Source organism: Drosophila serrata, unplaced genomic scaffold (genome assembly GCF_035046125.1).
Source record: "Drosophila serrata isolate PLE 108 unplaced genomic scaffold, ASM3504612v1 contig_347, whole genome shotgun sequence".
Classification (NCBI taxonomy): Eukaryota; Metazoa; Arthropoda; class Insecta; order Diptera; family Drosophilidae; genus Drosophila; species Drosophila serrata.
This window is the reverse complement of record NW_028257245.1, coordinates 1187578-1211183: the sequence shown is the minus strand read 5'-3', so window position 1 is coordinate 1211183 and position 23606 is coordinate 1187578. Positions and strand designations below refer to the sequence as shown.

The following is a 23606-nucleotide window of genomic DNA, read 5'->3' as shown; positions in this document are numbered from 1 at the left end:
AGGTGACGCGTTGCAGTTTCGTTAGCGTCAGTCAAGTACATCACTGACATCTTTTCAAATCTGACAGATTGACAAAAGGATAAAATAGATTTTAAGGATATCATGCTTGAATCTATTATTTTTCTCTCTAATTATCAAGGTAATTTCACTCACCTATAACGCACTCGATATGATGCCTTGAGGCCACCATCAAAGCCCGGTGTCCAGGCCACGGTGACGGTGTCGTGGGTAACGTTCAGGATGTTGAGGGTGAGCGGTGGGTCTGGTGGTGAGGTGATCTCCAGGCGCACCGTTTCCACTGCCTCGCCCAGCTCATTGCGGGCAATGCACTCGTAGGCGCCATAGTCCGCTGGCGCCACCTTGTCCACGATGAGCGAGGATTCGTAGGTCAGTGTGTCAATCTTGCGCTCTTCAACCTCATACTTGTACGTGCGATTAATGGGCAGATCCTTCTTGTCCTGCCGCCAGATGAACTGCGGCTTGGGTGATCCCTGAGCGCGACAAGGAAGCCTTCCCCGTTCTCCAGTGCCGCTAGCAGCACGTAGGAGCGTCGGTGCCTTGGCAATCTCGGGAGCAACTGAAGACATGATGGAGAACGATAGAGATATAGCTTAAGGTTAGCCTAAAATCTCGATTACACTTACACTTGACAATCAACAGGATATCGCGGTTGGTTGGATTCGCCACACGATTGTCGGCCACGCACCGGAAGTTGCCCACATCCTCGCGTCGCGCATCCTTGATGTGCAGATAGGAAGTGCCATTGGCAAAGGTCGTCGATGTTTTCACGGTCATATCGTAGCCCACTCTCTCCCATTTCACATGCTCCTCGGTCAGCGGTTTGCCCTCGACGCTGCAGGACAGCATCGCATCCTCGCCGGGATTCACAATGATGTTCTCCGACACGGACTTGATGGTGGTTCCGTCTGCATGCAGGGCGAGCCCAGAAATTAGTCCGATTAGGGAAAACGCACAAAGGGCTCCAAAGGGGTGTAGTACTCACATTCCACCACCACGGTGATGTTGAGGGTGGCCTTGCCCTGCGAGTTGCTGGCGGCGCAGGAGTAGATCCCGGCATCGTCCCTATGCAGCCGGGTGAAGTTCAGGCTGCCTCCGTCCGCGAAAATGCGATGCTCGCCATCCTGGGGAATGGGCGTGCCGTCCTTGGTCCATTTGTACACGACATTGGTGGGATTGGCCCGGGTTTGGAGCGACACTTGCAGTGATTCGCCCTCCACGCCCACTGCCGTCGAAGAGGGCGGCGGCACGAACTTGGGACGATCTGGAGTTGAATTCAAAGGAGGGTCACGGTGAGATTCTATCAAGTTTTCAATGTGGCACAGAAATCTCTTGGGGGGGAATTTGTTACATTTATATTTTTAATGAGGGAAATTATGCGAAATCAAAGTTCATTTTGGGATAATTTAAAGAGGGGTTTTAATATACTTAAATTAAGGATTATAATAATTCGGTCAATTTATTATAATTTCTAGTTTTGTAAATCATTATATATTCCATAACTAAATGCTTCCTAACATCGCAAAGAAGTTTATGTAATATTTTCAAATACAAATATTTTCAAAAACTATTTCTTAGGTCTTTTGTGACACTACTTATAGATTCGACTGCGTATTAAAATGTCAGTAGATGCCAGATTGCAGAGCTAGCCTAATTGAGCAATTATCCTGGCCGGGTACTTACACAGCACATCCAGGCTGACCGCCTCGTGGACGCTCCGCTGGAGAGCCTCGTTGGCACTCTGGCAGGTGTAGACCTGACCGTTCATTTCCTGTGTGATGTTTACCCTGAACTCCAGCGTGGAGACCGTGCCGCCCCAGAGACCCGGCTTGGACGTGTTATTAATGCCTGTGGATGCAAGGGAATGGGAGAAATAGCAGTGGGTATGGCGGGTATGGTGGTGGGTTCCGGTGGGCGGACATGGGACATGGAGACGGGATACGGGATACGGAATATGGATCGGCCAGGGAATGGCAGCAATGGGAGCGGAAAGAAGAAAGGGGCGTAATTTTAGTGACTGGCAAGCGAACCGGATGTTGTCGTGGAAACGCCTCGCACCAACAAAGTGCACTGGCGGCGCCGCCAAGTCCATGGCGAATGGCGAATGGCGAATGCCGGGTCTGCGATGGGCAAACTTCCAATTGCCAAATCGCTTGGCCAGGCCCAAAGAGCCATACATACCTTCGATGGGGATGCCGTCCTTCCACCAGGACAGCTTCGCTGGCGGATTGCTGGAGCTGGAGTCGCAGATGATGGTTGCCTCCACGCCAGGTCGCAGTTCTTCCGGTTCAATGCGTATTTTGACCGTCTCCGGGGCAACTGCAAGAGCACACACAGACACATACACCAATGGGCAATAAGAATGGATTCAGGAGCCGGTAAATATTCAGCTTTACACTTTCAACTTTACTTTTTAATATTAACTTGGGTTGATTTTGATTAAAAGATTAAATTTATTACTAATTACAGGTGCAAAATTAAATGGTTTTTAAATATTTCTTATATAAACCAAGAGAACTGCACTTAACATTAAATTTAAAAGTGTAATAGCAATAAATAACCCTTTGTAATATTATTGTACTATATTGAATTTATTGAATATTAAATTTAATTTAATTACTCACAGTGCACACTGAGCATGGTGGACTGGAAGAGCGGGATTTCGGTGGCGCTGTTGGATGCCTCACAGCGGTACTGGGCCTGATTGTCCGACACATTGGCCAGAACGGTGATTTCGGCCGACACCGATTTGTCCGCCGCCCTTATGACCGAGTTGATCTGCAAACGGAAAGCGGTGGAATAGATAAGGATGGGTTATTTTTTGTCTTTGTCCTCAGCGGAAGCGAAAGCAACTCCGCAGAGCACAGCTGGCGGATGCATTTTAATTTCGCTGATAAAACGTCGTCTAATCTCGGAGAGAGCGAGCGAGCACAGATGAGTCCCTGCGGAACCGACACTCTGAGAGTCTGACACCGCAACAAATGGGAAATGGGAAATGGGAACTGGGAAATGGTAGAAGGTAGAAGGTGGAGCAGGAAGCCGCACCTGAACCGGCAGATGCTCCTCGCTGCGGTTGCGAGTGACTTTCTGTCCCATCCCCAACAGCAACTGCCACCTTTTCTTTCAAATCCCAACTTGGTGACGATAGTGGGACTCATCCGAGGTTATACCTGGTACTGGTGGTGGGCCAGAGGCAGGTGTGAAAACCGAAATCGTTATGGCAATAGAGCCACCGCGCTGCAGTGGCTCATTAGCACTTTAAGCCCATAAAGCGGAAGCGGAAATGGTCAACAAAAGCGCCATTATTGTTTTGCGGATGTTTTGCTGCCTGCTGTGCTCGTTCGCCCTCTCTCCCTGTATTTGTGTGTGTGTGCTGCGGAAAATGCAAACAAACGGCAAACGGGAGGGGGGAAAAAAAGGAAAGGGAAACTCGGTGTACTCACCCTTTTGTCGTTTTTGTACCATGTCAGCGTCGCCAACGGATTGCCGCCAGATGAAACGCAAAGCAGTTTTTGCACAGAGCCAGCTGGGATAATTTGTCCTTCTATATAGCCAGAAATTAATGGCGGCGCGGGAGGATCTGTGGATGCAGGGACGCGGGATAAGAAAAACGTACAGAAAAAGACAAACAAAGGAGTGCCAAGCCCAGGCCCAAGCCGGGGAAATGGGCCAACGAATTGTGGCCCCAAAAAACTTAGCCACGAGCCAGCAAATTATGGCCTACAACAAAAACAGCAAATGATGGGGACCAGGACCAAACCAGGACTAGGACCCACCGCTGTGTCCTTCGAGGGAGTGAGAGAAAGAGAGAGAGAGTGCTGCCAAGAGCGGCCGAACAATAAAAATTAAAATTATTTAATTTGCCGCGCATAAAGTAAAAATATCCGCAGGGCGTCCGCATCCTTAAGGCATGACCATGCACGACCACGTCCACTCACACACACACATAGCCGCGTCCTTGATTGGCGGTGGACGGTGGGCGGTGGCTGGCTCATTACCTTGGGGTCCGTTAGTCATTTCCAGTGCTCGCTGGTATGGGTAATAAATGTAAATCTCTCGCCGCCCCATCGCCATCCCGCCTCCTCGGCTCCACGCTTTTTCGTGCTCTGTGATGTTGGTCAGAAAAAATTAATTAGCGCTGCAGGAGAGCGCTCACAAAGGACGTCGACGACAGGACCAGAGGGCAGGCGTGGAGCAGTCGCTGCGATGAGTGGCCTAGCTGGATAAACCGAACTAGAAATCGCAATTATTAATAAGCCCCCAACTTTAGCACAAGCAAACTCTCCCCTCCACTGCCATCCTGCCATCGAGTGGATGATATCCCTGCCCTGGATTTCCATCCTCCCCCTTCGGGCGAGCTATCTCTTCTGCGTGTGTTTTTTTTCGTCACCGCTTTCGCTTATAATTGAGTCAAATGAAGAGTGACGCCGAACATCGGATAATGGAGTTTAAGACACTTGCAGTTGTCGCCGGGCAGAGAAGTGTCACGCAGGACACAGATGACGGGAAGGAGGTGGTGTCAAAGTCCTGGCTGCGTACATCTAATTGGACCTTGATTTGGATCAGGAAAAGTATGAGAGTGGGAAGCCAGAGCAAGCGCAGGTTTTGTGGAAAAGTTTGTTGATTGGAATACACTTGAATAATTTCTCTATAAAATAAACACTTGTCAATGATCATAAATTTTACATAAGGCTATTCAAGTTTAAAGATTTCACTGTTAAAATATCATTTAAATCCAATGAATAGTGTTATTACCATTAAAATTTAACTCTGGCTATCAAGTTTGCTGTGTAAAGTCCCCAAAAAGTGTGCAAAGCTTTTTGTCCCACAAACCCCAGGGTATTTTATGGTAAAAAATAATTAATAGCAGATAATATTTTTTGCGTTGGCAGAGACAAAGTTTGATTTATGACACTAAAATAAAACTAGGGCAGATTTTGCACACAAAATTTAAAATCAACTGATTCCGCTGGGAGCCTAAAGCAACCCGCATTCAGTAAAGATAAGCCCCCGACTTAGCTTCCCGTTCTTGGTTCCATAGCTCTGGATGCAGTCACAGATCTTGCCGCCCTTTAAAATCCGCCCGAAGCCCACCCGCAATCCATTGACCACTGCCAGCGGTTTGAAGGAGATTGCGAACGAGAGGTGCTGCGAGAATCCTTTGATGTCGTCCTTGCTGAAGGACAGCACATAGCTGGAGGCTCCATGGTCAATCACCTTGGCATCGTACTCCAACGGCTGGTGCAGCAGTGAGTCCGGGGGAAGCGGAAGATGGGTTTCCACCCATAGATTGGGAAAGAGTCGCGTCACCATGAACTTGGAGTGCTGATTGCACATGCAGGACTTCACCAGCTGCAGGACGACCAGCGGCGCTGCCTCCGTGTACAGCTGGATGACCAGCCTACCCAGCGGCCGGGCGTCCTTTAGGTAAATGTCAAAGTATATCTTCGGCCTGAACAGGCGACGCAACTCCACGTCAGACTTAGGCAACGGGATGTCGAAGGCCGCATACTTGGCCATCGCCTGGGCGGGCAGCTCCAGCGGTGGCGGCGGTTTCATCTTCCGGCTCTCCAGCGTTTGCTTGTAGGACAGTCCCGAGTCTACTTCGCTAGTTACCTCCATGATGCGACGCCCAAATTCGCGGTTGTCCCGCTCCAGCTGCTCCATCCTTAGCAGGGTCCCCGGTACGCCCGAGGCTCCGGGCACCGCGTCATACCGGAATGGATTGATTGCACCATGGGTACGCATCGTCCGCGAGATCTCAACCAGCAGCTGGATATTGGCCCGGGTGCGCTGCATGAAGACCACCGCCTCAACGCGCAAATTATTAACTCCGGTGATGCGGGCCGCCTGGAAGCCAGGTGGCTCGGCGTCCACCATGCTGACGGCGTCCTTGACGCGCAACCGGTGCTGGCGCCACATCTTTTTCCTCATGTCTCCGCCCGGTGGGTTATGATCGGCTGCCTTGGCCGCCTTTTTTCGTTTGACCACCTCCTTGGCGGCGGTCTGCACCTCCTCCACCGTGAGCTGGGCCAGCTCTCTGGCGGATTGGGACAAGCAGACGGGATACTCAGCCATGACAGAGGATATACGTATAAAACAAATTGAGAATTTTCCACGAACGATTCGAATCGAAATGTTGTGTAAATAAAAACTAAAGTAAAAAGCTGACGAGAGTCTGCTTCGAAAGAGAGCACAAGGGCTACTAGGAAATAGCTATCAAGGATCTTTGTATTACGTAAAGGATAAACGGATTAACGGATAGTTATAATGATTTCCCTTTAAGAATATAACATAAAAACCCTATCTATTGAATTCCCCCAGCTTGGCGAGGTACTAAGGTAAATATATATTAACAGGTGGGAAGGGATACTCACATAGCACGTTGATGGTGTGGGTAGAGACTACGTTCTCGGTCAGCTGCATGTTCAGTCCGTGACAGATGACGACCAGGGAACGCTTGTTGGGCTCCACGGTGGCGGTGATGTTCGAGCTGGTCGTCCAACCGCCTGCGATGACAGAGACAGACAGAGATGGAAATGGATTAGGCGGGAGATTATGTCACTGGCACTCGGAGGGCACTGCTGGCCATTTGGTACCGGGTGCTAGCACTTACCCTCGGCACTGACAATCGTCTTTGAGGTGGCATTGCGCACCTGACGTCCGCCCACCATCCACTTGATCTCGGCGGGCGGATTCGATGGCGCGGTGGAGCATGTCAGCGGCACCACATCGCCGACGCGCGCCTCGGTGGGTCCCATCACGGTGACATGGGTGGGTGCAACTGCGGATGGATGGATGGATGGATGGATGGATGGAGAAGAGACTCTGGTTACTTGGCGCATACGTCGCATAATGAAGGAGGCATTAATATGTAATAGGTCTGTGGCCAAAGGAGTCGTAGGTTCTGGGTGGAGTGCCATCTACCATTCTATCCCTGTAGGTATACCCCCGTAATAGCCTTGGGGAGGCATGTCGGCTCCTGATGCCGCCGCCATGCAAATGATGACTGAGTGACTGACAGTCCGTCCGTCTGCGTAGCTATTACCTAATGCCATCGGAGCGGAGTGGCTGGAGCTGGAGCTGGAGGTGGAGTTACAGCTGGAGCAGCTGCAGCTGCCGCTCCCTTGATGGATAAGTGCATATATTACGCATACGCAGCGTTCGCCGCTCTCCATTCGCCATAGTCTTGGGCATAAGAATACGAATAGGAATACGAATACGAATACGAATGGGAAACTTTCGACTCGATATGTTTCGCATATAAATAAACATTATGAATTCTTAACTTCTCGCATCTTTCGTCGGTCCGTCCGAGGCATACATCTTCATTCTGGGCACAAACACACTCCGTGGAACGTACCCACTCCCTGGCAAGGGGGCAAAAAGAATGCTGATGCCGAATGTATTCCTGCTACGTCTTCACTTTTGTTGTTCCACATTCGTTATACATAAATAATGCGTGTGCTAAGAGCCCGGGTCGCCATCTGAGGCCACATCTGATATCTATCTGCTACACAGAGCGAAAAGTCATAACTTCTTAAGGGTTCTTTTTTAACAATGTAACAACGCTCTCACTTTAACTCCTTAAAGAGAATATATAGATTAATCTTTAGCTCTGATATATTTGAAAACTTGAATATGATGTAGAGAGTTGTACGTGATTCTAAAGGAATGGAAAACTCTGTTAAGCTCACTGACAGGACAGCAATTATTCATGGGGCTTGCCCAATCAATCTCCAGAGACTTTTGCCAATGCCACCTGCTAAATAATTGATTTCGAATTAGGAATCCGAGGAATCCTGCTTTTCTCGCCGTGTGCCGTGTGTTAGTGTGTGTCCATGTTGCCGTTTGTGCTGGCCACTCACTGTGGCATACTTATTGGGGCCAGGCAAGACGGGGCCGAGTGGGCAGGCCTGACCTGTATGGCGCTTTGATTGGTATGCGCATAAACTGTAGGAGGAGTCTGTGCGCCCCATGGAAGGGTGGAGAAGGTGCACACATTCCAAGCTCTTAAAGACTGCTGCTTCAGGTAAAAGATGCCAATTTCAGCGGACTGCCGAGCACTTGAAATTTAAATATCGCGCATACGAAGCGTTGGGCGTCCGCCTCATCCATTTACATGTTAGACACATGAGCGTAAGTAGCAGAGGAGCCACGAGGAGCAAGGATACGAGGCACTGAGGATGTGGCATGCAAATGTTCGCCGGAGCTGGTCCGTCCGTCCGTCCAAGTGTCGCTAACGACTTTGGCACCGTCGGCTTTGTGCGCCTGATTGCAATTGTTGTAACTCTAACAAGCTGCAGCGGGCAGGGACGGAGGCCCAGGATGAGGAGGAGTGGCTGCGCTATTTGGCACTTGAAAAGAATTTGCATTGCTTGATTTGACAAAGCCAAGTGGGACGCGCAGGCTGGAGAGGCTTTCAAAGTGCAAACTTAAGCTTAATTGCGAAAGAAAGCAACAGCGAGCAGCCTTTCGGGGGTAGTGGAAGATGTTCCCGCCTCGCATGCCAAGTGGGATTCGCTGCCAAGCCAAGCCCAGGCCCAGGCCCAGGCTGTTGACACAATCTCCCACTCCCCACATCTCCGAGTGCTCTCTGCTCTCTCAACTATCCGATGCTATCATCCCGCATCCTGGCCCGTAATCTAGACGCCCATTGAACCTGATATGCTACTCAGTCGAGTCCCTCCCAGCTGCATATATAAATATGAACAGCGCACAATTAAGCGGCTCAAATTGGAGGCAGTGCCTCGACTTACAGAGCACGGACAGCTCCACTTCCGCCTTGAGCGGATTCTGCGACATGACGTTGCTGGCCTCGCAGCGGAAACGGGCCTTGTTGTCCCCTGCCTCGGCGGTGAAGGTATAGATGTTCTCCGACAGGCGGCCCGAGGTCCTGGAAATAAAATTGAAGAATTAATATACAAATTAAATCGGTGAGCTAAGTAATTGCCTTGAAAAAATGTAGTCTTTCACATCTAAAATCCATTATATTTATTTTAGGCATTCATAAATTATGCACAAAAAGTTCTCGCAAAAGTTCAAGGCTGAAAAGTCGGCTGTCCTTGTATTTGAAATGGAAAAGTCTTGTCTTGTACAAAAAAATATATATTCCATGTAGTATGTCTGACCTTTTGGCAGTGAAAACTCGCAAAAATACTGACAAGAGTTAGCTAATTTATTTGAAAACACATATTACCATTTATGTTTGCTTTTCAACTCTGTTTTGCACTAATTAATAAATATTAATTGGATTCTGGACTGACATTTGCTTATTGCGGCAATATTGCAGTTAATCAGCTAATAATAATTATATATTTCAGATTTTTTTTCCTCCTGTAAAGAGTTATTAATATTTATAGTTGACTCACCTGTAGGCCATGCGTATCTGGGATCCATTCTTGTACCAGATGAGCTGGGCAGGAGGATTGCCGCCTCGACTCCTGCACATTAGCTCCACGGTCTGACCGCGGCGTAGAGTTTCGCCCGGTGAGTATCCCTCGATGTAGGGCGGCCCCGGTGGATCTGCGGGATTAGAATGAGGAGAACTCCATTGAAAACTGAATCCTGGCTGTGTGTGTTTACATTTCGCATATTTAATGGCAACGGTTGTCCGCAAATAAATTCAATTTACACTAAAGTAAAGTGCGACCTGCAACTGTGATGCTGTGCTGTTTTTAATTGAAGTGTTTGCATGCAAATCGTTTATGTGGTCATATGCATTATTTTCCGATTCCGGAGGGGGGCGTGGTAATTTCACTTGTTGTGGGCACCGCCCTTGGGCGATTAATAATAGTGTAAAATACCGCAAACAAAAAAAGATGTTAAAAAGGGGGAATAACAACCAGACAGACAGCCAGAGCGTGTTAAATACATTTGGAAATGGTTATTTACTAGAATGGACCCCCCGGAGCACATTAAAGCTTATCCGACTTTGATCGATGCCCGGTACCATAAATGTTTCGCTGAAGCGTACTAGCCTGTAATGCGTTTTCTTTATCAGAATTTGATAAGCGGTCAGCCGTGTTGAATCAACAGCAGCAATCAGGTGAAGCATAAAAGCTGCCAAGCACACACACACGCACACATGCACAATCGTATCCTTTCCGGCACGCACACACGCACACACTCGCTCAGTGACACGCAGGACGCTTGCCCCTGCAGGCATGCAACGAAAAATTAAATTAAAATCATTGAAATATTGCAGGCACGAGATGAGCGAGTCTCGGCGCGAGGATGCAATAATAGCGCCATAATTAAGCCCCCGCAGGAAGGGCAAATGAAAAGCAGGGGAAAATATCGTTGCCATTTGCCATTCGCAGATAGCGCAACTCGATTTTTCGTGCATATATTCCTGTTTTTTTTTTTTTTGTGCACCAATTACATCGCAACGAGGAGCACTCGAAATGGCCAACGAACTGTGGCAGTTGGGGCCACCATTTGCCAGCTGCCTATGCATAAATAACAAACATAATTAATTTGAATGTGCGTGCAGGTGGATCCACTGGAGGGCAGGTGCTCGCCTGCTCGTTTGCTTGCTTGCTTGCCACCAGCCTCCCTGTGACGGAGGCCACCGTCGACACCATCCGCCACTTTGCCACCGGCAAACAATCAATAAGAGAACTTTTGGCATTCGTAATGGCTCGCTGGGTCCCACTTCCCCTGCAGCATCCCAGTGCCGATCCCGATTCCGATTCCCATTCCCATTCGGATCCGCACATCCGTATCCACATTTGCAGTGGCAGCTGTGCGGCACATTAGAATTTAAAAACTAATTAATACGCGCCCCAATCGCGCAATTAGCGGCCGTGATGGCAAATGGCATCCGCATCGGGTCAGGCCGATGGAGACTGGTGCAAAAAATTCATGGCATGCACTGAGCGAAACAAATTGCAGATGAGATGGTTACAAATGTTACAAAATTGATGACGGTTAAAATTAATCCGAGAAATTAAGTTTTTAATTAGATGGGAGTATAGAAATATTTAAAATTCATTTCATTCTAAACTTTGCTCTTAAATTAACACTTTACAGTTTCTCTCAGTGCACCAAATACCAAATGCCGCCGCCTGTCGTTCATTGGGGACTTCCCCCACCCGCTCACATTCACTCTCACACCCACGCAAGCACGCACGTTCAATTGTATCGCAAATTGAGCCGGCTAATGAGGTCACCCACGTGGCCCACCAGAACCTGGTGGAAGTCTTTGCTTCCCCAGGACATAGCACAGAGGACGATGGGTGGTGGATGGTGGATGGAGTTGGACATGGACGGCAAACAGATGGCGGCTGCTGTAAAGGCTCAGAAGCTACTCACACAACACGGACAGTTGAACGGTGGCCCGCATGGGCATGTCCGGCGACAGAGCCTTGTGCTTGGCCTGGCACGTGTACTCCGTGTAGTCGTCATCGGGACCAGGCTTCAGCTTCAGGCTCGAGGTGGTGGTAAACCGCTTGGCCGTTGATTCCTCCACTTGATCTTCGCGTTTCTCTGGAAAAGAAGGGCAAGGGAAAATCGTTAATTAATATTTTAAAACGAGTTGAAGGCAAGTAAGAGGTGTATAAGCACCCAGCTTATATTTAAGAGTTTTCCTTTCAACACAAGACTTTAATTGCTGCTTTAGACGTGACAAGTTTTGGGCCCTCTCAATCGCTTGATCCTTAATGCCTAAGGATATAACTCTCGACACAACTCCCATCAATTCCGCACCAGCAAGACCATTTTGTGACATCATTTTCAGTTATAAATTTTGAACGAGGCCTCATCTGCGCCTAAAAAATGTGCCTTCCCCCAGTCTCCGAGACTCGGTCTCCAGTGCCACCCAACTATCCCCATTCCTTGGGTAATCACCAAGATGGCCGTCTGCCCACATTAACCGCCATTTACGCGTCCCCACACACACACACCGACTGCGGCACACACACGCCCCTGACAGCTTGCAAATGATACAAGAAGACCCAACAGAAACTGGCCATTGTCGTAAAGCCCGGACTCCGGATTCAGGGGAAGGCACTGGGTCCGGCCCGAGTCCCTGCCGCAACATATTGCGTCATAAACATAATTCATCATGCAGCTTCCTTCCGCTGTCCACATTTCCTTGCGGATTTTCCTACATTTTAACGCCGTTTTGGGTGAATCTTCCGCATCAGAACCGTGTTTTTTCGGTGTTTTCGTTTTTGTTTTTTATATATATGTATGTATGTTTACCCGAAAAATTTCCATCATCATCGTGGCCGTTGCCGTTGCCGTCGCCGTCTCCGTGCGATTCACATTTTAAGCATTTTTAACGCGCCAGTTGTGCTAAAATGATTTCGTTACTCGCCAAATGACAGGCGGAAAGGAGCAGGGAGCAGGAAGCAGGGAGCCGGGTCGAGTCTCCACCCGGAAAAGGGGCAATGCCAGGACCCAGGGACACCCACATGCACGTTTGGTGTGTTGTGTGTGTGTGTATGGGGGTGCCATAATCATTATAAAAATTAAAAGTCGTGAAGGCGGCTAAACGCCGTTCCCTTTTTTTCTTTTTTGGGCTCTCCACCCATTGACATTTGCATTTTTCCATATTTTCCAGCAGCGGCAGCGCTGTTTTCCAATTTGCTGACTGCCCGCCAGCGGCAGGAGCGGCAACAGCAAAAGCGGCTAAATGACAAGGCACAAACACGAGGTCCTAACAGGATCCTGGACAGGACAGCGAACCGCAGAGTAGCAGGAGCTGGAGCAGATAAGGGCCGAACATCGACAGTCGGCGCTTTGTTGGAGTATAAAATTATTATTTAAGCACCGTCATCAAGCCGAAAGTCGACGTCCATTTCCCTGTCATCCCATCCTGCTCGAGCCTCCTCATACCCGCTCCTATCATATCACATGTGCGATGGCCAAAACGGTTGACAGGCGTCACTTTGCCCATCTCCCTTTGACTTCCAGTCCGAGTCCTTCACGGGCCTCGACTCATCCGCATCCGTATCCATGTCCCCCTCCCCCCATAACCATCCTTATCCGCACTTATCCCAGCGAAAAAGGAGACCGGGCCAAAACCCATTTACACTTTTTGTATTCTGCATAATGCCCTCCAACAGAAAATGTATATTGTTATGTTCGTGTTTGGCCTACGTTGTTTTAGGCCATTTAATACAGCTGAATAGCGCAGTAAGCTTTTCTTATTAAATATTATTATGCAATTTTATTAATATTATTTGTGTTTCTAGTTGATGGAATTCGTTGACTCTTGATTCCTTTAAAGCAACTTGGAATCTGTGTCTTAAAGTGAGGTGGTACTTGCTTTGATCTCCCAAGTTCCTCTCTTAAGCAATGATATCCTTCCCAAAGGCGCATAATCTCGAACCTACACACTCATCCCGATGTAAGCGTTTTATTCGCATTCGCTGACAGGTGCGTGATATCAGCCATCACGATGGTATTTCCCCCTCAAGGATGCTGCTGCTTGGATGGACATTAAGGTAAATGACTTAGTTGGCTACTAACCTGGCTTATACTCCACATTGCCGCGATACCAGACAATTTGGGCCGCCGGCTTGGCATTGGCCACGATGCACTTGAGCTGCAAGTCCTGGTTCTCGCGCACTTCCACCTTGGAATTGTGGCTGTAACCTTTGATCTCGATCGAGGCTGGCGGAGCTGAAAGAGAGAGAGAGAGGGAGAATAGAGTGGGGGGAATATTAGAGGACGCACACAGGATGCTGGCAATGGTTAGAAGGGAGCTAAGGCATTCCGAGGCCGAAACAAAAGCTAATGGCTGACAGGGAAGCTTTGCTCATTATGGGCCACAATGGCATTACAGGGCATTTGTGGGCGTTCTGTTCTGTTCGTTCCCGGTGGGTGTGGCACTGCCTAATGCACGCTGTGTATGCAACGTCAGACGATAGACGGCAGACGGCAGACGACCGACGACCAACAACGACATTGTTGTTGAAGGCCCAGGTTGAATGGCCGAACAGGAACAGAAACAGCAGCTGCAACTGGGATTGGTGGAGCAGGAGGTGGACCTGCTGCAGCTGGGTAGGAATGCGCCAAGAACGCGGCATTCCATCCTTGTTAACCACCCACTTTGTTGGTCTCTCCTTGCTGCACGCTGCACCCAGAGAAAATAACTTACCAATATTGACAAGACATTCAGAGTATTTGAGTTAATACCAGGCATATACACTTGGCTTTTCACAACATAAACTCACTTCAAGTGAACGGGATTAAAAATGTACTTAATTTTAAGGATGAAATTTAAAGGAAATGTTGAGGCAGAGGGATTTTAATCTATAGAAACGATTTCTCCAAGGAAACTCAACTGTTTTGCATGACTCTTTAGCACTACAATGTATAAAGCAACTCATATTTTTCTCTTAGTGTGGCAGTTGCCTCGTTAATGTGCTCAAATATGAGTTTCAATATTTGCGCCAAAGAGGACGAATGTGCGGGAGGGGAATCGGCATGTGGAGTGCACCCGAGCCGACTTGCCTTGGCAAACTGTTGAAATATACACGAGCCGCGGCGAAACAATGGCTGAGTGATGCCGGGCGGTGCTGGGTGGTGCCGAGTGCTGCCGAGTGGGTGGTGGCAGGGACACCATCTGGGCGGCTAAGGGCGTCATATGAATGCAGCAGTTGCAGAAACACACAACACGAGGGGGCCAGCCCGTGCAGCGAAACAAACAACAAGGAACGTGGATAAAGTTAAGTGCACGTGTGCATTATTTTAATGCCACCTGAAGGAGTTTGGCTGCCATTGCCAGAGCACTAAGCGGAGGAGAGGGAGCCTACGTCTTGCTGGAAGCCCAACTCCTTGGGCGGGGGATTGTGTTAGGGAGTCCTGCATTTGACATGCAACATATGTTGCCGTCTGCTTCGCAAACTCCTCCAGAAGTTGTTGCATGCAAAATGAATGCTTAATGTCGCGCAAGGAGTCCCCGGGTGCCTGCTGGATATATAAAAATTGAGCATGGGGGGGAGCAATGTCTGGTCCTGGGTCCTGCCTCCTGCGTCCTGCGTACAGCGTAGTCCTCACCGTGTAGAGGTAATTGGTTTTGTTGCCACACAAATGAAATCAACACCGTCGGTGTCCCCTTACCCTGATTGTGTTTAGTTTAGCATCGCCGCAGGCTGCGCAAATTATTATGCACAAATCAAATAAATAAATGAAATTCCGAAATCAGCAGCAGTTCCCCTTCATATTTTCCCCTATCGGAATCTTTTTGTCCTTCAGAGAGAAGCCTTGGGTTTGGGTTTATATATATTATAAATTAATTCGAATAATTTTAGTCCGCAATTTATATTAAAAATAATTCGAGCTCTTTGTCTTAAATCTGCGGGGGTAAGCTCTGAACTGTGTAATTTCATTCAGTTTTAAAAAACAAGTACAAATGCATAATTATAATTGAAAATTCAATTAAGTCTGCCTATTCATAATTTCAATTTAATAGAAGAGCCTCGAATGAGACTTAAATTAATATTCTAGAATCTAAAATCAAATGTACTCTACTTTATTTTAAACAATAAAGAGAGAAAACTTTAGCTTATTGCTCTTTTCCAAGTCTAATGCATAATAATTAAATAATTTAATAGTGCTTCTGGGAGACATAATAGCTTTCCGAGTTATCAACCAGAGCTCTGTGAGAAGAGTGTCCTTTTCCAGCTTTTGTCCTTTAATTAACTCGCCACCTCTCTTGGTAGCAGCAAAAAGAAAACGTCTCTCTCTTGTCCCGGCAAATTTTTCGATTTATTTTTCACTCGGCCTCGAGCCGGGGCTAAGGCTCCAGCTCAGGAAGACCTTGCAACGGAATGGGATGCTTGTTGTGCCCCGCACCGAGGCAAAGTCCTTCTGCCTGAGGAAATGCCAATGGCAAACCCAGATCATCCAGCAGCAGCAGCAGCAGCAGCGCCAGAACCAGCAACCTTGACTAAAGGCTTTGTGTGCCGAAATTGGTGTCGCCGTGGCACCGCCGGCTATATGGCTGATGGTTCCGTGGGCTTTTGGGGGCGTTACGTGCATTGAAAATTCATAATATTTGGAACACCGTGGCAGGACTTTGAGGGGAGGTGCTGTGGGGTAACCAGGGACATGGCGCGTGCTGCATAGTTAAAATGCGAAATATATGCACATTTTATGATTTCTTTTTCTATTTTTTTGCCAGCGCCAAGTCCCAGCAAATGCAACTCGATTTATGCCAAAGCGTGGCCTGCCATCCTGCGTCTATACATCTACAATATATATGTCCTTATCCGCACAGAGTGTGTGTGTGTGTATATATATACATGGATTGGAACGTGAGGTATGTGCATTGTTGATTGGTATGCATATTGTATTTGATTATTGACAAACGAGAAGGAGCGTGAGGTAAAGCCGCCTTCCAAGGAGAGATTGAAGGAGGACTTAGGACATCGAAAGGCTCGAACAACCAAGGGCTGCGTGAGAGCCAAAAAGTCGGTGTAAATTTAGACTGAATGAAATCGATAGAGAGTAATTTAAAAGCTATCAATAAGCTGAAGGGGAAATGTACGTTAGAAATATAAATAATCAAAGCAGAAGCAGTATTTGTTTTACCTAGGTAGAGCGAGAGACTCTTTATTAACAAGATGCACAGCGTTAAACTCGAGTAGAAACATATAATTTGGTGTAATTCAACTTGTTGTTATATTGATCGATAGTATCATTAGATGTTACTATTCAAAGGAAAGTATTTCGTAGTCCCTAGTTACTGCCATTATATTCACTATTACAAGGCAAAGTCTAGTTTAGTTTCCCTGTCCTGTCAGGTGCAAAATTTGGCCATAGCCAGCGGCTTTTGGTTAAGGTTAAATGTTGATTAAATTTTATGCACAAGCCGCGCCGCCACCTCCCCCACATGACAGTGGATGCCAGAGATGGGTTGGCGTTGTGGGTGCCCGGAGTGGTGCAGTCGCCGCTTCTTTGAGTGCTCTGCTGGCTGGCATCAAATAATTTATGCAACAATGGCTGCAATAACGGTCCTGGCAGCAGCGCAGCACCATCTCCAGTTGCCTGCGAGGAGCTAGCTGGAATCCTGGCAAGCGAGTACACAAAGTGCAATTTGCCATGAACACTGGAACACTGGACTAGGGACTGTGGCTCCCCTCCCTTAGCCTTTCGGCAGTTGCTGCCACCCGGGGGCACGACACCCCGGCTAACCCACTAATAGTACGCCTCATAAAAGTTTTATGCGCCGGAATACTTTCGCAGCCCTTCCTCTAAACTCCCCAGCAGCCAGCAAATCCAAGGCGAAGGCAGGAATTGGCCATTTTTTTCGGGCTCGGAGAGCTCGGAGTGAGAGAGAGCAACTGGCTCTGATGTAAGTTGAGCCATCAGAAGCAGAGCCACCAGTCAGAGCCGGAGTGCGACCCAAGGCGCTAGTGGCAGTGGCAGTGACTTTAAGGTCAGCCTCACATAACAAATGTCGGGCTATATTTTCCGGAGAAAGCCCCGGCAGACGAAAACTTTCCTGATTTGCACTTCAATTACAAAGGCCGAGCGAGAGTGAGGAGGGTGGCAGTGTGTTTTTGAAAAATGTGCGGACATTCGAGAATCAATGAAGTGCGTCTATTGGCCGGAAAGGAGAGCGCAGGTCCAACTTAAATTCGAGCAGCATTGTATTCAAAAATTTATAAGCGCTCGAAGGTGGCTGCAGCAAGTGCTTGCCATTCTCCTGGCCATTGCCATTCCCATTCCCAGTCCCATTCTATTACGTTCAGCCAGCGGTGAAAAGTTTTGCCTCTTGGACTAGGACTCGGACTCCGACATGGACATGGACCTTGCAGTCGCCTTGCGGCATATGTGTTCCTGGCTCGCTTTACTATATTCCCTCTTTACTTTTTTCGGTTCAAAATTAATGGCATGCGAACAATTTCTGGGAATTTCCATAAATTTGCACGTGGACTTTTGTGTGCCAAAGTTCTTTGCTTTGCCAAACTTATAATCTAATTGCGCCCTCACGTTTATTGTTGCCCATATATGTACGTTATGTACTATATGTACAGGTATTCTATGTGGCAGCAGGTATGTGAAATACATATTTTTGGAACTTTAACATAAGCACGGGCAGCGTAATGGTTGCAAAAACTTTGTAACCTAGTCTGAAAATTTAATTTGACCCGAACTAGAGGTGAGTGGTATTAATTTTTAAAAAGACCTTCTGCCAAAAGTTTTAATTAAATCGTATCTCTCAAGCGGCAATTGCAATCAGAGAAATGCCAAAGATGGGGCAGATAGAGGGATTTATAAATAAATAAATAGCTAAATAAATAGTTACTAAGCTGATTAATATTTTAAAAGTTACTATATCCAAGTCTTGAACTTGCTCCTTTTCACTTTTAAATATTGATATTAATTATTATTATTTCCTTACTTATCCCACTACAATTTCTTGAGCCTGAAATGGGAGATAAATGGCGCAAAATTCCTAGTCTATGGGGAATAAATCAAATAAATGTAATTCGAACTTAATTGAATTATTACGCATTTGTCCACATTTCCCTTTTGGCTAATTGCAGCAATAATGTCGCACGTGCCACACCCCCACACACACGCACAGCCCACCCAGCTCTCTCCTTCAGCCCCCAAATACCTTGGTCCAAAGGACAGACACATGTCATTTGCTGTGAGGAAATGGAGAAAACCGAGACGAAGATTCCATTACAGAACAAAGGTGGTGGAGGGTGTGGGTCTTGGGCTCTTGTGGAGTGTTGCTGGGTGTGGCAGGAATCGCACAAGTATCCGCAATTATGACAAACATGCCATGCGACCTTTCGTCGCGCCAGCAACAACTCCGAGGCACTAACAAGCCTGGCCGAGGATCCAACTCCTGCAGCAGCCTTAGGGCCCTGTAGGCTTTCGGTTTTTTTCCTTCATCGCACTTTATTTTATTTTTACACATGCTACCCTTCAAGGAGAAGGGGTATATTAGACTAGTGAAGATTATATAATACCTATGAAATGTCAAACCATTCAATTAGCATATAATATACCTTGTGAATATCTTCTTGGGGCATTAAGAACTCTTCTTAAATCATATAACTTTATAGGAAGTTAGGAATAATGTTCTTGGCTGATAAAACAAACTAAAAACGTAAAATTACTTGGGAATATGAATTTATCTTACTGAAATATGTATAAATCTATCTATAACAATTTCAAAGATCCTTTATGCTTGCAGCTACCTAATAAAACTCCCTGAAGTAGGCAATATATTTTATACCAAAAACCTCAAAGACTCGGTATCCCTTAGTCGGGGTCTTTATCTTTATCTTTCCTTCTTGGATTGCTGATGTTGTTTTTTTTCTCTTTGGCCCCGAGGCTTCGCACACACACACACACACACACATCGGCATTGTCACAGCTCATGGCGCGTAATTAACTAAACAAACGTCATTAGGCATGCGCGCGTGTGTTATGCGTATGTGTGCGAATGTTTAGGGGAAGGAGGTGTCTCTCTTGGTGCTTGGTCCTTGGCCCATGGATATGTGGTAGCCATGGATCCCCTTGATGTCTCTAGAAAAATTCCTTGCAATTGAACGAGGAGTAGGAGCAAACGAAGCGCGCCAAATGAAAATCGCTGTCATCAAATGTAGCGCAATTCCTTGAGTGATTACAATTACAGCAACATCGTCGCAGCCAGCAGAGTGATTACTAGACGACAATGCAACAGAACAGGACAACACGGCCAAAAACGAGAGATGCGAAGGCAAAAAGACAAAAAGACGAAAAGACAAAAAGGAATTCATTTCACATCGCTTTGCCTGCAATGGAGATCCGTTCGCTCATCCACCCACCCACAGGACCTGCTCATCCTCCTTGCCTTGGAGCAATAAACTGCGCTAAATTCAGACTGGCTCTGTGATGTTGTAGCTTCTGGGTTTGTTGTTCTCATTCTCATTCTCATTCTCGGTCTCGTCCTCGTCCTCGTCGTAGTCCTCCTCGTTTTCGTCCTCGTCCCGGGTTTGTTGTTTTGCAAATTGCTGACAATAAATGTTCGCAGCGACAGAGACGGCTGATGTGGATGGGGACCCGCATTTAAATTTCACTACTGAGGATTCCATAGGTGCAATGAGCAGGAAGCAGCCGGAATGTGTGCCACTGTACCAGTGTGTATGTGTGTGCGGCGCCCCTGGTGACAAATTCATTTGTATTTATTACTTAAATTAATTGCAGCCCCCGAGAAAAAGGGGAGTGTAAAGCCCGGGAAAAAAGGGGTAACACCCAGTTGGGGGCGAGGGCGTGTAAGAACTTTATTCAAGGGCTTCCCGTTTCTACAAATTTCTTGATATGTTTACACTTGAGAGCTTGGAAAATACTGAACTAGCGTTGTTCTTGATGAGGAAGAAGAGTGTTGCCATAGTTCTAATTAATTTTCAAAGGACTTTTAGAGGGTTTTTCTAGTGTAGAGTCAGGAAAGATCTCAGTTGAGGCTACTCACATATGACGGTTAGCTTGGCAGTGGCTCGAATAGCGCTGTTCAGTCTTGCCGGTCCCACCTGGCACTGGTAATCGGCATCATCCGTGATCGAGGCATTCGAGATGCGCAGATTGTAGACTCCCTGCTTTCGATCACCCAGCACCGAGTAGCGCGGATAGCCAGGTATCACCGCCGAAAAGCCCAGGGCAAAGCCATCCTTGGTCCACTGGACTGCGCCGGCCACATTGGCCACCTCGCAGCGCATCATGGCCTCGGCTCCTTCCAGGACCTGCAGGTCATGCGGCGTGGTCCGGAACTTTTGCTGCTGGGCGTGGCAGGACGAGGGACTAGCCACCAGCACCAAAACGATGACAACTGAAAGGAAATGGGGAGGAGAAGAGTGATTCATTAGCGATGCACTTAATTAATTGTACCCGCGGCCATTTGTTGTCTCCGGTCTGTGAGTCTGTGAGTCCCTAAGTCCCAAGTTGGGTCCTCTATTAAAAACGTGACTTTCTATCGCCGAGCCGCATGATGAATTATGAAATATGTGTTTACTCAAAGTCAGAGAGAGAGCGCGATCCCCGATGCCCCCCGAGGCCAGCGAAAGCGCTTGGCGACCGCAATAAAACAGGACATTCCACAAAGTCCTCTCTTTGCCCAGGGCCGAACTTTGACCGTTTTCAGCGGGAGCTCCGGTCTACGAAAAATAAAAAGTGGAGAACTCTGCTTGGCCAGAACCAAGTTCTGGTTCTGGTCTGGTCTCTTTTTAATGAAAAACAAACACATTTTCCGGGGGACCCTGCCCCCTGCGAAACGAAAAAGCGCATTTTGCCGCGCCACAAAAGCCAATTGTGGGTGTGGTCCGCATCCGAGTCCGCTGTCCTTAGTCCCCTGTCCTGGTCTGTTTGCCAAGACACATTGCAGACTGCTGCAGTTGTGGAGAGTTCATTTCTTGCGCCGAAACTATTAAATGCCGCGAAAGGCAAAAGGGAAATTGTCGGGGGGTGTGGGGGTGGCAGAGAGGTGGTGGCTTTTCCCGGGCAAGTCGCGCATCTAAAATCAACAAAAGCATTTAACGCGACGGTCGTCAGGCAGCTGCACTTGTTTTTTGGTGTCTCCCCAAAACAGTTAAGCTCTCGCTCGCTTTCCCACTTTCCCAGTTTCCCCAGTTTTTCCCACTTTCCCAGTTGTTCCCAACCGTCCCCTTTGCCCGGTGAAACGAGCATTTTATTCGCGCTTTCATAAATTTCCCAGCAGAGAGACTATTTCTTGCTCCCCTCCTCCCCGGGCTGTGTTTATTTATAAGCAGCGAAATGCAGTTTTAAATCTGGCCAGTTCGCTTTTGCCTCCCCCTTTTCCTTGGGAAAAATAGGAATAAAATGAAACTTAGCTCTGGCGCTACCAACTGGCAATGATTAATATGGCCAACAATTTGCATACGCATCATGTCTGGGCGGCAGGAGGAACTCCTAGCTGGCTGAAGGATGGGTTAAATGGGTGGCAGTGGCGGGGACAGGAATGAATTTTAAATAAGAAAAATATCACAGAGCTGCGCCGGGTTAGGAGCTCATTCGTTGCCAAACTCTTTACGATTTCATTATTTTGCCTTTTTCGTACATAATTTGTTTCGGCAAAAGAATGTGAAAGGAACAGGCGGAAAATCAACAACAATTTGCCCCGGACCCCGCTGTCGAACAGCCAGCAGCATTACGGGCAATTTATATAAATTTCGTTGTTACCAGAGGGAGAGCTGGGGAGTGAGTGGGCCTTGGTGGCATCTGTCAGGCACAGAGACGAGCCGGAGAAGGAAAATGAGAGCTGGAACCCTTGCCAGGCTACGATGGGAGGCCTGCCAGGAACAGGGAACAGACAAGGATCAACATAACCTTCGGCCTGTCGCAAATTTTTGCCTATTTTCACCCTCCCCAAACCCACACAGCGGCTTACACACATGCGTTTGGTTTTGGGCCTGGGTTAAGTTCATAGTTGAGTAAATTTTTACCTCGTTCTGGAGGATGGAGCAGGAGATGAAGCAGCAGAGTCGTCCTTGGGGCCCTTGGGTTTTAGGACTTTCAACAAACATTTGCATGGGCTAAGCGAGCTCGCGCCGTTTTCATCGCTGTGCCGTTGTCTCTCATATTTTCAAGCGAAAAATTTTAATAAAGCAAATTCCTATTTTACGGCCTTATGCGCCCCTAAAATAAGACGAGGCCAAAAATTAAGCGTGACGCCCCATCCGGTGCCGAAGCCGCCGCCACAATCCTCATCATTCCATACGTCATACGCAGTGTGGTCCCCGGAAATAGTCGAAATGGAGGAAAGGAGATTCGCACGCAACAAGCTGGAGTGAGGAACGAGGAGCAGGCGCGGCAGTCAGTGACAGCCGAAAGTGCGAAAAGGATTTAAATGCTTCAGGCGTCGCCTTTTGACCTGCCCAACCCCAACACCCAACCTCTCCATCCACGGGAATCCCCCCAAACTCTGTACCCAGAACATCGTCAAGTGCCATTGTCGAATTTCTGTGTCTCCCCTCCCAGGTTTGAGTATGAGGGCCAAAACGTGCGTGGTTTTTAGTGTCGCGTTCCCTTGATTGTTTTCCAAGCTGGGTCTAAAAACAACAAACACCCCGTCCAGGCATAAGGATGATGTTAAGGGAAAAAGGAAACGGAATGGAGCTGGGGATAGGAATAGCGAGACACATGAGGACAGCTCCAAGCAGCATCAAATCCCGGCCAGTTTTGCCCGGGAAAGGGTTGCTCGGGTCTTATTTTACGACCGGGGGACTATCAGTGTTATTGTTATGACTGAAATTTGATGGCCCCGACCGCTTTTCTGGCCAAGAGTCGTCTCAAGTCAACTCGAGTAGTGATGTATGAGATGTCTGCCAAGATTCGTTTCAGGCAGTTATCTCGACCGGGACAGGAACGGGGCTGATTAGGCAGCCGGGGGATCGGATTAACCAGAGGCCGACGGGACACCTGAGTGCGCCGGAGTCCCAGAACCATTGCCCAGGCTCCCCAGGACCTCCCATTTCACACATGCAGCACTTAAGTTTTATTTGTTTTTTGCTTTAAATGCTCTCACGTATTTGGGATTTGGCGGGCGAGGGCAGCCCTCCAGGGTTGCCAGGCAGCGTTTTGGATCCTGGCGAAATTCCCGACGCGTATTAATTTGA

At 47.8% G+C, this 23606-nt stretch overlaps 2 protein-coding genes across 4 annotated transcripts in view; both read right to left on the bottom strand.

Annotated features, from left to right (window-relative positions):
- The window catches only part of sns (nephrin adhesion molecule sticks and stones), a 62089-nt gene that overhangs the window by 26102 nt on the left and 12381 nt on the right, over positions 1 to 23606 (bottom strand). For all 3 annotated transcript variants that reach the window (XM_086838296.1, XM_086838297.1, XM_086838298.1), the window contains exons 2-15: positions 20450 to 20803; positions 13498 to 13650; positions 11335 to 11508; positions 9390 to 9543; positions 8778 to 8914; positions 6635 to 6802; positions 6396 to 6527; positions 3462 to 3598; positions 2643 to 2796; positions 2200 to 2337; positions 1702 to 1866; positions 1004 to 1282; positions 645 to 926; positions 154 to 577 (exon numbers count right to left, since the gene is read on the bottom strand). In XM_086838296.1, coding sequence (XP_086694422.1) covers positions 154 to 577; positions 645 to 926; positions 1004 to 1282; positions 1702 to 1866; positions 2200 to 2337; positions 2643 to 2796; positions 3462 to 3598; positions 6396 to 6527; positions 6635 to 6802; positions 8778 to 8914; positions 9390 to 9543; positions 11335 to 11508; positions 13498 to 13650; positions 20450 to 20803 — 2851 coding nt within the window. The remainder of the gene's footprint in view (positions 1 to 153; positions 578 to 644; positions 927 to 1003; positions 1283 to 1701; positions 1867 to 2199; positions 2338 to 2642; positions 2797 to 3461; positions 3599 to 6395; positions 6528 to 6634; positions 6803 to 8777; positions 8915 to 9389; positions 9544 to 11334; positions 11509 to 13497; positions 13651 to 20449; positions 20804 to 23606) is intronic.
- On the bottom strand, positions 4836 to 6329 carry LOC110189668 (uncharacterized). The gene has a single exon (XM_020959825.2). It carries the CDS (start codon positions 6094 to 6096, stop codon positions 4996 to 4998), a length of 1101 nt encoding a protein of 366 aa, XP_020815484.1. The 5' UTR covers positions 6097 to 6329; the 3' UTR covers positions 4836 to 4995.

Bases quoted from the DNA above. Each gene is read 5' to 3' on its own strand.
- LOC110189668 (XM_020959825.2), bottom strand. From the start codon at position 6,096: ATGGCTGAGTATCCCGTCTGCTTGTCCCAATCCGCCAGAGAGCTGGCC.